An 11,971-nucleotide genomic window follows, 5' to 3' on the forward strand; every position below is an offset into this window, starting at 1 on the left:
AAAAAAAAAAAAAAAAAAAAAAGAAGAAGAAGAAGGAAACGAAAGAAACAGATGGGAGATGAGAAGAATGCTAAAAGATGAGATTCATGCAGAGGCAGCAGGGACAGTCCTTTGGCCCTATGTGTACCAGATATGCTATCTAGCTGTTCCTCAGTTTCCCGGCCAATAACCAGGCCCATTACAGGTCTGCAGGATAGTTTTGTAAGCTTTCTGTATCAGCAAAGAGGCCATACAGGAAGGAGTACAGTCCCCAGGATGGCCCATGCGGCACAGAGCCTGGACAGCAACACCTCCAGGACATGCTGATTCCAGAGCCCCTCTCCTGCTCAGCTGTGCCCTAGGGTGGGGCAGTGGTCTTGCCAACGAGAGGAGATAAACCTGATGGTACCTTGGCCTGTGGGTTAGTGGCCGCTGCTCTCCCACTCCTTGTCTCCCCTCTCCCCAGCATTGCTGGGCTGCACTTACTGGTGCTCAATCTGGAAATTGAGGTGCCCACTGAACCAGTCGTTGAAGAAGGACTGCTCCACATTGCAGGTGGCTGCCAACTGCAGAGGGGACAGGGGGATCAGTGGCTGGGGTGTAAGAACAAAACCAAAGTACCTGGCCTTACCCCATAATGGTCACCTTAACCAGGGCCTCAGGGCCCCTCTTTAGGTCATACCATTACCCTCCCAGACTCCCTGAGTTTCCTCCAGTAGATTCTTATCACTCCTTCCATATTTCCTTCTGTGTTGTTTTTAACTTATCCTGGCCTTGGACTCCTGATCTTCCTGTCTCCACCTCCCAAGTACTAAGATTATAGGTATGGGCTGACACATTGTGTATATTGGGTGCCAGAGATAAACCCCAGGATTTTATGCATGCTGGGCAAAGACCAACTGAGCTATGTCCCCAATCTTCCTACCATCCTTTCTTGCTCTGAGGCTGCCAATAGGCATCAAGTAGCCCTAGGGAAGGTTTGTATAGCCCTGGATCCACAGAGGCAGGGTGCAGGCATGGGCATGGGGCAGCATGCCAGGGTCTCTGTGACTACCTTTGCTTCCCCTCACCTGGCTGCTGAACCAGTCCCGGTAGTGATCAAGATCAATCTCCATGACGATGTGGTTCATCTGTGTGACCCACACAAACCAGTGGCTCTCCAGGAACCTAGAAGACAGCACAGCTCAGTGCTGAAGCCTCAGGGTGGGAGATAGGCAGCCACATAGAGCCACCGTACCTACCCTACCCCCATAGCAGGTACAGGGTTCACATCACAGCCCCAGCAGAGCTAGTGCTCTCAAAAGCACAGGGTGGACCAGCAAAGTTGGGGTACCTGATAAAGTTGAGGAAAACCAGGGCTCCTAAGATGCCGTAGAAAGGGATGTAGGTGTAGAAGAAACGCACATAGTAGCTGATGGCCCAAGCCAAGTCCTGCAGGGTAAATAAGACTAGACTTAACATGGCCCGCCCTCCTTGGCATGGTGCGCCTGACCACAGGGGCATGTATAGACACAGCTGACACTGCTTGTCACAGGTGTTCATAAGAAACCACAGCAGGCTGCTAGGAAGTTGGACCCTGCCCACAGTCATACACTTGCCTAAACCACCTGTTTGCATGGAGTGTGCATGTGAGTTTCAGGAAAGAAATGGGAAATTGGCTCGAAGGTAGCCAGTAGGTCCAGAGGATTCTGATGTGAACCTCAACATGTGGCCAGGCCACTGGTGATCCTCAGCTTTGCCCCTATTCAGGCACCTGGATTTCCTTTCTGAGAAAGAAAAAGGCCAAGGGATACACACCATCCCTGTAGCAACCCAGCCTAGGTGGCAAGGTCCTAAGCTTGAATGGCTCCCCTGGGAAGCCTCCATCCTCTGTCACAGCCTCGTAAGCAGTCATTCTGCTGAGAAATACACATCCCTCCATTTTCTCTGCTACTCAAGCTATGTGTCTTGGCTGAGCCACAGCAAGAGCCTCCGTTTGCTCTCCAGTTGATGGTCCTCATGCATCCAGGGCAACCAATGACCTGTAGCAGATCCCAACTCTTTGCTACAATACCCTCCCATGTAAGCCCAGTGGCCACAAGACCCACAGGTCCTTTTGCCTAAGCACCTTGATCCTCTCTCTGGATCTTTGCACATACTTTTTGCAGTCAGGAATGCTCATAACCAGCCATGCTTATGCAGAAGCTTATTTCATGAAGGACCCACCTCTTTGAGGCAATGGGAGACCCCACAAAGAGGTGTTGGTGAGATGGTTCAGTGGTTAAGAGCACTGGCTACTCTTCCAGAGGACACAGGTTCGATTCCCATGAACCCACATGGAGGCTCACGGCCATCTATAATTCTACTTCCAGGTGACCTGGTGCCATATGCTGGCCTCTGTGGGCACCAGACAATGCACATGAAGACAAAACACATACACATGAAATTAAAAACAAAACAAAAGATCTTAAAATGACAAGAGATTCGGGCACACTGGTGTCTTCGTGTACAAAATGAAGAGCAAAACCAAGACTACATTGCTGAAGACACGGCAAATTCCAGAATGATTTAGGGGATAAGGGCAGCCCTTGTTCAGTGTTACTTGGTTGCAAGAAATTGAAGCAGGTCCTTGGCATCATTCCAGGTGGTGAGAGTGCTGCCAGCTAAGTAAGAAAGGGAATGGGCACCTTGGGAGGGCCGGAGTAGGAACAGTTATAATAGCCAGGAGTGGCTGAATACAACATGCTCCGATTTAGGTGGCTGCCTTGGTCAAGTGAAGCAGGCACAGCAAGTTCTAGTTGTACTTTGATCATCCTTACTTTATTTCCTCTCTCTTTCTCTCTCTCTCTCTCTCTTTCTTCCCCCTCTCACTCCCTCTCTCTCTCTCTTTCTTTTTCTTTGGTGCTGAGCTTGAACTCAAGGTCTCATGCATGCTAATTGAGCACTCTGCCACTGAGCCACATTCACAGCCCCACTTTAATCTATTGCATAAATATAGTGCATACACACAAATGTATGGCCAGCCATGGCTTGGGAAGTAGAGGAAGGAAGACTGAGTTCAAGGGTAGCCTGGGCAACATAATGAGAGCCTATGTCAAAATTAAGTAAATAAACGTATGGTGAGCCCAAGTGGTGAAGGATTAAAGGCATGTACTATCACACCCAGCCTTTGAAAAAGGCTAAGAACATCCACGAAGGGCCTATGCCTTTTCTCTTTCCTGAAGGCAGGGATCATGTTTTCATCATAGACAACTCTTTGCTTGTGGTGAGTATTCCTTAGAACTTACTCTACGATGAGATGTACAAAAAACCACAACTGTACTTCTATGTAAACCCAAGTTTACCTTCTCAAACCTACACATGGCCAGCCTCCCTCCATGGAGGTACCTCTACGCCTGTTGTTTCGGGTAGAAATATGCCCACTACGATGGCTAATCTTGGTTGTCAACTTGACTACATTTGGAATCAATGAAAAGAATGAACAGAAGAACCAAGCTTTTGCTTCTTGATGTTTGCCCTCACTCTTGCTGGAGGTTCATCTACCTTGTTGCTGTGGCATTCCTTCACTGGTATTAGAGCCTACTCTCTAGGAATCCTCTGGGACTCCAGCACCAAATTGGGACCTCTGAGATATGCAGTCTTATGGACTGAACAACGCCAGATCCTTGGCTTTTCGGTCAGAGGCAACCATTGTGCTACTCTGACCACTGCCTGCAAGCTACTCTAGTAATCCCGTGTGTGTGTGTGTGTGTGTGTGTGTGTGTGTGTGTGGTGTTCATTCTATCATTTCTGCTCTTCTAAAACTCTACCGTACCTTCCAAATTCTTACACTGACATTCTAACCCACAGCACCTCAAATGACAATGTCTTTGGAAGCACAGTCCTTGCTAATAGAACTCATTAAGACAGGTCATCCCCAAAGGTGCTAATGCAGCAGGACTAGTGTCATCCTATAAGAAAGGAACAAACTAGGGGTGCAGCTCAATTGATAAAGTGCTTGCAACTTTAATGCCCCAAACCTACATACAAAAGCTGGGCATGATGGCACACACTTGTAATCCTGGTGCTGGGGAGGCACAGTCAAGACAGATCCCGGGCCTCATTGGAGAGTCTGGCTTACCCTGTAAACTCCAGGCCAGTGAGAGACCCTATCTCAAAAGAGGTGACTGCTAAGGCTCTTGTGCTTTGAATGAGGGTGCTTCCACATTGGCCCATCTATTGGAATACTTGGTCCCTAGTTGGAGTAACTGTGTGAGAAGGATTAGCAGGCGTGGTGGTTTTGGAGGAGCTGTGTCACTGAGGGTGGGCTTTGAGCTTTCAAAGGTTCACATCATTCGCCGTTAGCACCATGCTTCATAGTGTGTGTCAAGATGTGAGCTCTGAGCTACAGTTCCAGCTTGGCTTCCTGCTGCCATCTTCCCTGCCATGGTGGTCATGAACTCTCACCCTCTGAAACTGTAACCCTCAAAATAAACTTCTTTTATAAGTCACCTTGGTCATGGCGTCTTGTCACAGCAATAGAAAAGTAACCAAGACAGTTATCATCTGGCCTGCACATGCGCGCACATGCACGCACACCTACAGATTTACATGCAACCATAGACACACACACGTACACATGAGAAAAACAGGGGAACACCTGAACACAGATATGGAAAGGCTTAGAGGGAAAATGATATAAAGAGAGACAAAGAGAACCTGGTCACCTACCAGTCAAGGAGAGGGACCTGGACCCCTCTACCCCCTACCTTACCTCCCAGCCTGATGGCAACTGATTTTAGACTTCTGTGAGGGTGAGAAAGAAAATACATTTCTATTGCTGAGGTTATCTACTACTGGTGGGCTATGTTAGCCTCTTGTCGCACTGCCTTCAGGAACTTTCTAAAGGACTCTTCAAGGGCAGGTGTCTTTACACCTGACATGCTATGGCCTTCTCCGCTCTGGTGGCCTCAGAGACAGTTTCTTCCTAAGAGTGACAAAGCAGTTACACTTTGGGGGAGATGTCTGGGGACCCGCAGGCTCACAGAGGAGCCAGGGGCAAAGTGCCCTGGTCAAGCTACCCCCACCACCAGCCGTCACTTCCTGACTTACCACCCAGTCCCTGCGGCTGATCATTGTCATGATGATCTGGTACTGGAAGTACATAGGGATGAGCAGTGGTGGTCCGACTGTAGAGAGAACATGCGCCTGTCAGAGGTGAAGGAGCAGCTCAACGGTCAGGTGCCTGGGAGCCTAGATGATGCTTAACAGGGCCCAGAGGTGTTTCCACAAGCTGACTGCTGGCTCCCCTCTCTTGAATAGGTATGCAATCATTTTCTCAGTTTGAAAAGGGTAGGAGAGGAAGTGAGCCAGAGGGGCATGCTGGGGTGAGAGCAGGGCTGGGGTCCTGAAGCAACCATACTCACTCAGGAAGAAGTATTCATGCTGGTGGTTGTAGGGCAGGTATTTCAGTTTCTTCTTGCCATACTGAGGGGAAAAGAGAGACGGTGAACACCAGAAGCGGCTCCTCTGCCTCCAACCCACTTTATGCACCATCCTCCTCAGCAGAGACCTTGTCTTTTTCTCATCTATCTGTATCTGGGTCTAACAAGGCTAGCAGCTACCAATTTCCTTGGGCTTGGCTGCTCACGCCAGTGTTTTTATTGGAGTTTGGGGCAGACCGCTGGCCTTGGCAGCCCAGTGACCTATGCTCAGCCCCCTGTGTTCAGTGGACCAATTAAAGAAACGTGTTAACAGAAAAAAAAACAAAAAAACAAAAAAACAGAGAAGAGATATTTAGTCAATGTGGTCACGTTGTGAAGAAAAAGAAATAAAGAGGTTACATGAAATCCGTCACCACTACACCCTCACTCATTTTTTGGATCCAAAAGCAAGAGGTATATGTAACTAAGCAGGCCCAGTCACGTGTGGCTCTGCTCATCACTGACCCATCTCTGACTCTGCTCCAGGCTTTTATGCAAGGTTCTCTGACAAGTTCTCAGAATTGTGTGAGATCTTGTTCTGGGAGGCAAGCTGTGGCCCTGGCTGGCATGAGGCTTCAGCCTTTTCCTTCTCCCAGCATGCAATTCCTGGGGAATTTCCAATTTCTTGGGGGACTATTGTTCAATAGTCTGCAAGCCAAAGGGATCAGGCAGAAGCTTCTATTCAGAATAAGTTCAGTCCTGCCAGCTCTGTGAGGCCAAGACCTTGGCCAGCCCTCAGGTTGGCGGCTGAAGTTCAGGTTCACAGTTAATCACTACCCAAGGCCGTGAGAAGTACATCTGCTTTGTGTTGTTTTCTTCTGCTGTAGTTTTATTGGGAATACTGGGGATGGGCTCCAGGGCCTAACCCATTTTAAGCAAGTCCTCTGCTACTGAGCCACACGAGACCTAGCCCTTAGGGCATGAATAATAAAAATGCTTACACAAGCCTAGGTACCCCACAGGGAGCTTTTGGGGCTGTTTCTATCCTTTGGGGAATGACAGAGGCTCCCAGGTCTCCATGGAGGTGCTCCCTGGAGACTATTAACAGTTAAGAGAACCCAAACAAGGACCAGGAATCCTGAACAGTCACTGTCCTGGGAACATCCAGTCTATGGGTCATTTCTATAGGCTAATCACTTTTCCCCAGTGGTTCTTGAGACACGAGGAAGCCAACTGGACAGAAGAAGCCATACAGGGCTAGAAAGATAGACCATCTGTTAAGGGCACTTATAGATAGACCATCTGTTAAGGGCACTTATAGATAGATCATCTGTTAAGGGCACTTATAGATAGACCATCTGTTAAGGGCACTTATAGATAGACCATCTGTTAAGGGCACTTATTCTTCTAGAAGACCCAGGCTTGGTTTCCAACACCAACACGATGACTCATAAGCATCCGTAACTCCAGTTCCAGGGGATCCAATGACCTCTCTGACCTCTATGGGCACTCTGCACTCATACAATGCACAAACACACAAGCAGGAAAAAACAGTTACATAGATAATTTGCATGCAATGAATAAAAGCAGCAGCAGCAGACATCTTTTCATCCCAGGGCCTGATCCCCAGGGAGCAGCCCAGCCAACAGCTGCCATGACTCAAGAAGCACCTGCTTGTCTTGCTTGCAGTGCTAGGTGGGGGTGGGGTGGGGAGGGTAAGCTGTAGTGACAATTTTGTAATTTTGTTTTATTTTAAAAACAACAACAACAACAACAACACAGATATAAGGCTGGAGAGATGGCTCAGCAGTTGAGAGCACTGACTGCTCTTCCAGACGTCCTGAATTCAATTCCCAGCAACCATATGGTGGGCTCACAACCATCTGTAATGGGATCCAATGCCCTCTTCTGGTGTGTCTGGAGACAGCTACAGTGTACTCATATACACAAACAAACAAACAAACAAAACTAAAACAAAAGACAACCCCCCCCCAGGAATATTACAAGAATAAGTTTTCATTTTAATTCCAGGTGTGAGATATGGGGCTGTTTCAGATTGTCGACAGCAGCTGACTATGATTTGCCTCGTGCTCTAGCAGGGGTGTGATTTTTGCCAGCTGCAGATAGTTTCTGCGATTGTGGGACATTTGAAATTCTGGGGACTTTTCAGAGGGTATATAAATGCTAGGGCCCTGAGAGGTGGGGTGGATTGTTGGTTGGTTGATAGTGGTCATTGGTGGTCACTGTTCATTAAGTAATCATATGCAAAGAAGAAACAACAAATTAGATATCCTGATGGCAAAGATCAAACTTGCCCCAAGGAACTCAATGCCCCCAATCAGCAGGAAGTAACCTAGTGATAACATCGCCTGCTTTCTGACCCCTGACTTTATTCAGAGAGCTCTTTCCCTTTCTTCTCTATCATTTTAATTCTTCCATCTACCTAGGGTTAAGGGGTTGAAGACAAAAGTGGAAGAAAAAGAGTGGATGAAAGAACAACCCACAAAGTAGCAAAGACCAGCTACAATAAACCCATGCTTGGAGTCAACAGATCCAAACTTCTTAGACGCTGCTTCTTGCTAACAGAGCCCATGCAGGTTCCCAGGCCTTTCTAAGCAGGTTTGGCTTCCAAGTCATTTAGTTGTTAAGTGCTGCCAATGAGAACTTGGAGATAATGACAAGCTGACACTGGGACAATGCCACCCTTCCCTCTCCAGACCCGAAGATTTATGTCACCCTCCTTGAACACTGTTCCTTCATACTTCCTAGGGTCAGTAGAGCAAAATGAGTTACAGATGGAAGAAAACTTGGATGTCTCCTAGGCTGACACTTCTGACCTCCAAGTGAGAACATGGAGTGGGAAGTATATGTCAGAATCACAGAGGTCCACGGGTTCCCACAAAGCATGGGGTGTGGGCAGGAACAAAGTCCAGCCTGTCCCCAGAATGTGCGTCTTGGTGCCAGTGGCTATGCTCACACGCCTGCTGAAGAACAACCAGAAATGGTTCCTTTGTTCTTTGAGGCCTTCTGTGCCTTGGCAAGGATCTTATTAATTCCCAGAAAGTATGTTATGTACACGAAATCTGTCATTAGGGTCAGACCTGAGGTTGGCCTTGGAGAAGTCAGAGCCAGGGAAGCCTCAGAGGGGCCTTTGATGGTTTCACAGTAAAGGGAGGGGATGTGAAATGCTGGCACAGAGGAAAGACACACACACAGACACACAGACACACACACCCCTAAGGTGCCCAATAAGTGGGTAGAACAGCAGTCTAGGCAAATGTGTGGACAGGCCTTGGGTCCTGCTCTGACCACCTCCCAGAAGCCAAGGAAATGGCATGCAAGCCTAGCCTTGGAATGCAGGATTCCTAGCCCCTAGCCTCCCTTCCCCATCATATCCAAGCCCACAGTTTATCTGTTCCCGCTTAAGACTGTGCTAGCTAGTTTTATGTCAACTTGACACAAGCTAGACTCACTGCAAAGGAGAAGATGCCTCAGTAATATTGGCCTATAAACAGGCCGCCAGGGTATTTTCTTAATTAGTGATTGATGTGGGAGGGCCCAGCCTGTTGTGGGTAGTGCCATGACTGGGCAGGTGGTCCTGGGTTCTATAAGGAAGCAGACTGAGCAAGCTATGAAGGGCAAGCCAGTAAGCAGCACTGCTTCATGGCCTCTGCACCTCAGTTGCTACCCCAGGTTCTTGTGGGTTCCTGTCCTGACTTCCTTTAGTGATGGACTATGATGTGGAAGTTAAGTCAAATAAACCATTTCCTCCCCAACTTGCTTTTGGTCATGGTGTTTCATCATAGCAACAGTAACCCTAACTAAGACAGAGACCGAGCATCACGATCAGCAGAGGTCAGAAGGCCCCCTTAGAGGACCATTGGAGGGGGTTGCCAGGGGAGACCACTTGAAGATTGTATTTCTGTAGCAAGTACTGTTTCCACTGGTTTATGATCACCGTGGAGGATGACTGAGACTGTAGGGCTGCCTCCAGCTGACAAACGTTGTTAGCTCCCACATGCACTTTTCAGCATCCCAGAATGACCCACCAATATGGCTAGGCCACCCCAGGTAGTGGCAGGTCTCAATACCACTCCCTATGGGTTCTCAACCTTAGGGTTGCAGGGACTCAGCACTGGAAACAATTCTCCATTAAACCAAACTGCTTTACCTCCCTGACTTTTAAGTTCCTTGCTGCAAAGTGGAGGTATGACGTGTTCTTGGATTCCAAGAGCCTAGTGGATGGATAGTGAGCAGAATGTCAGTTCCAGTGACAGCTTCATGCACAAAATGACATGTTGACATAGCACTGCACGTGTGTTTCCAACTCAGTGTCCTCTGAAGGACAGCTACAAAGAGATGTGTTAAGGTATGGCTGAACCAGCTAGCTTATCTAAAACTCATTTGCATGGTTAATACAGATTTTCAACTTCCTGGGTGATTCTAGATTGAGTTCACTGAGGTTGGAAGATCCACCTTAAATGCAGGTGGCACCATGACATGGCTTAGGGTCTTAAAATGAAAGAAGGAGGAGGAGGAGGAGAAGGAGAAGAAGAAGAAAGCAATCTGTTTTTTTTTTTTTTTTTGGTTTTTGGAGACAGGGTTTCTCTGTGTAGCCCTGACTGTCCTGGAACTCACTCTGTAGACCAGGCTGGCCTCGAACTCAGAAATCCGCCTGCCTCTGCCTCCCAAGTGCCCAGCTGAAGAAAGCAATCTGAACACCAACTTTTATCCCTCCCTCTGATTCCTGACTGGTTTGCCTCAAACTGTAAGCCAAAGAAACTCTCCCCCATCCAAGTTGCTTCTTTTCAGTCAAAGCCATGAGAAAAGAAACAGGTACATCCACAAAGCACAAACTGATCTTAGGAACACCAGGCCCTGCCTTGTGATGACTCCACAGCTTGTTTTACTTGGCTAATAGCTTAAGTCATGAGATTGAAGAAAGGACGGAGAGAAGTGTTTTAGAATGCACAAAACTAGGAGGGCACGCGCACATGTGGCTTCTTTTCAGAAAGCTGGACTTAACCCACAGAGACATTTCCAAGGGCTGGCAAGCTGGTGGCCTGGATGGTAGTTCTACCATGACTTTGAGAATGTAATTTCCTTTCTGCCTTAGTGGTTCTGGTTACAAAGTGTTGATGGCAGCTCCTGCCTCTCAGGTTAAATAAGGAGTAAGTGGAGTGAATGCCTGATACTCCTTGGGGTACAGGTCCACAGATTCACTCAGCAAGTTACTCTTCCTTCTAGCTGGGGGCTGCCAGGCCAAAGTGTGGGGAACAGAGGGCACCGTTCATTCCCTTTCCTGTCCTACACAGGAAGTAAGTTTGGGAGACAGCCCAATTAGAGGGGAGGGACCAAAGAGACAAATGGTACTTTCACCAACTAGGCCAAGTGTGGCTTGTGGTCAGAGTCCAAGATGGAGATGGTGGCACACACAGAGTTGTCATTGAACTGGGACAGCTGAAGCCCACAGCTGGGGAACAGGCAAGAGCAGTGGGCAGAAAGTGTTGCCAGCCCTGATAGCCAGTGTGACCAGCCACAGGCCATATGTGATAGTTAAGAATGATTGTCAACTTGACAAGATCTAGAACCACTTAGGAGTAAGCTTTCTCGGTATGCCTATGAGAGATTATTTGGATTAGGTTAATTGAGGTGGAAGATCCTACTTACATGTGGGTAGTACCTTCCCTTAGGCTGAATATAAAACCGAAAGCAAGCTGAGCGTAGCATTCATTTCTGCTTCATGACTATGGAAGTAATGAGAACTGCCAGCATCCCGCTTCTTCTGCCATGCGTTCTCTACAATAGTGGAATGACACCCCCCTGGAACTCTAAGCCTTCTTCCTTAAATGGCTTCCTGTTATTTCTTTGCTTTTGTAGCAGTGAGAAAAGTTATTAATATATAAAATTAGTACCAAGAAGCATTGTGTGATAATCCTGGCCATGTGGCTGGCAATGCTTGGGACTGGGATTTTGGAGGAATGTGGAGTTTGGAGCTGTAAGCTGAAGAAGCCCTAAACTGCTTTAAGCTGGGCTTACTGGGCTATTTTGCTGGAGAAATCAGAAGGTTGAAGGAGTGAGGGGTGGGAGAGATGGCTCATGAGGTTTCAGAAGGGGACAGGCGAGGACTCTTAAAGTGACTGGGTTAGAGGCTGCTTGTGTGACCTTCCGGCCAAGAATCTGAACACATTCTGCCCGTGCTCTGAGAACTTGTGTGAGGCTGAATTAAAAAACAATGGATTAATTAATGTGTTTGGTGGAGGAAGTCTCAAGCAGAGCGGTGGCCGTCTGTGGCATGGTCCTTACTGTTCTTATCCAGATCTATAGCAAAAAGAGCAATGGGGGAGGGGGAATTTTAGAAATGTGCAGCTCAAACAAAGAAAAGGTTGTCCAACAGAGGCTGAGACTGTAACCAGAGGCTGTGGCTTTCTCGGTATCCCTGTGAGAGATTATTTGGATTAGGTTAATTGAGGTGGAAGACCCTACTTACATGTGGGTGGTGGGTGGTGACAGGGTCTGTGGCTGTAACAGGGTCTGTGGCTGTGGCTGTGACTGTGGCTGTGGCTGTGGCTGTGACTGTGGCTGTGGCTGTGGCTGTGACTGTGGCTGTG

General features: G+C 47.9%; 1 protein-coding gene across 1 annotated transcript in view; it reads right to left on the reverse strand.

Annotated features, from left to right (window-relative positions):
• The window catches only part of Fads2 (fatty acid desaturase 2), a 44,822-nt gene that overhangs the window by 2,395 nt on the left and 30,456 nt on the right, over positions 1-11,971 (reverse strand). The window contains exons 6-10 of the mRNA XM_031389654.1: positions 5,364-5,424; positions 5,050-5,126; positions 1,313-1,410; positions 1,050-1,146; positions 466-545 (exon numbers count right to left, since the gene is read on the reverse strand). Coding sequence (XP_031245514.1) covers positions 466-545; positions 1,050-1,146; positions 1,313-1,410; positions 5,050-5,126; positions 5,364-5,424 — 413 coding nt within the window. The remainder of the gene's footprint in view (positions 1-465; positions 546-1,049; positions 1,147-1,312; positions 1,411-5,049; positions 5,127-5,363; positions 5,425-11,971) is intronic.

The sequence above is a fragment of the Mastomys coucha genome, unplaced genomic scaffold (genome assembly GCF_008632895.1).
Source record: "Mastomys coucha isolate ucsf_1 unplaced genomic scaffold, UCSF_Mcou_1 pScaffold21, whole genome shotgun sequence".
Lineage (NCBI taxonomy): Eukaryota > Metazoa > Chordata > Mammalia > Rodentia > Muridae > Mastomys > Mastomys coucha.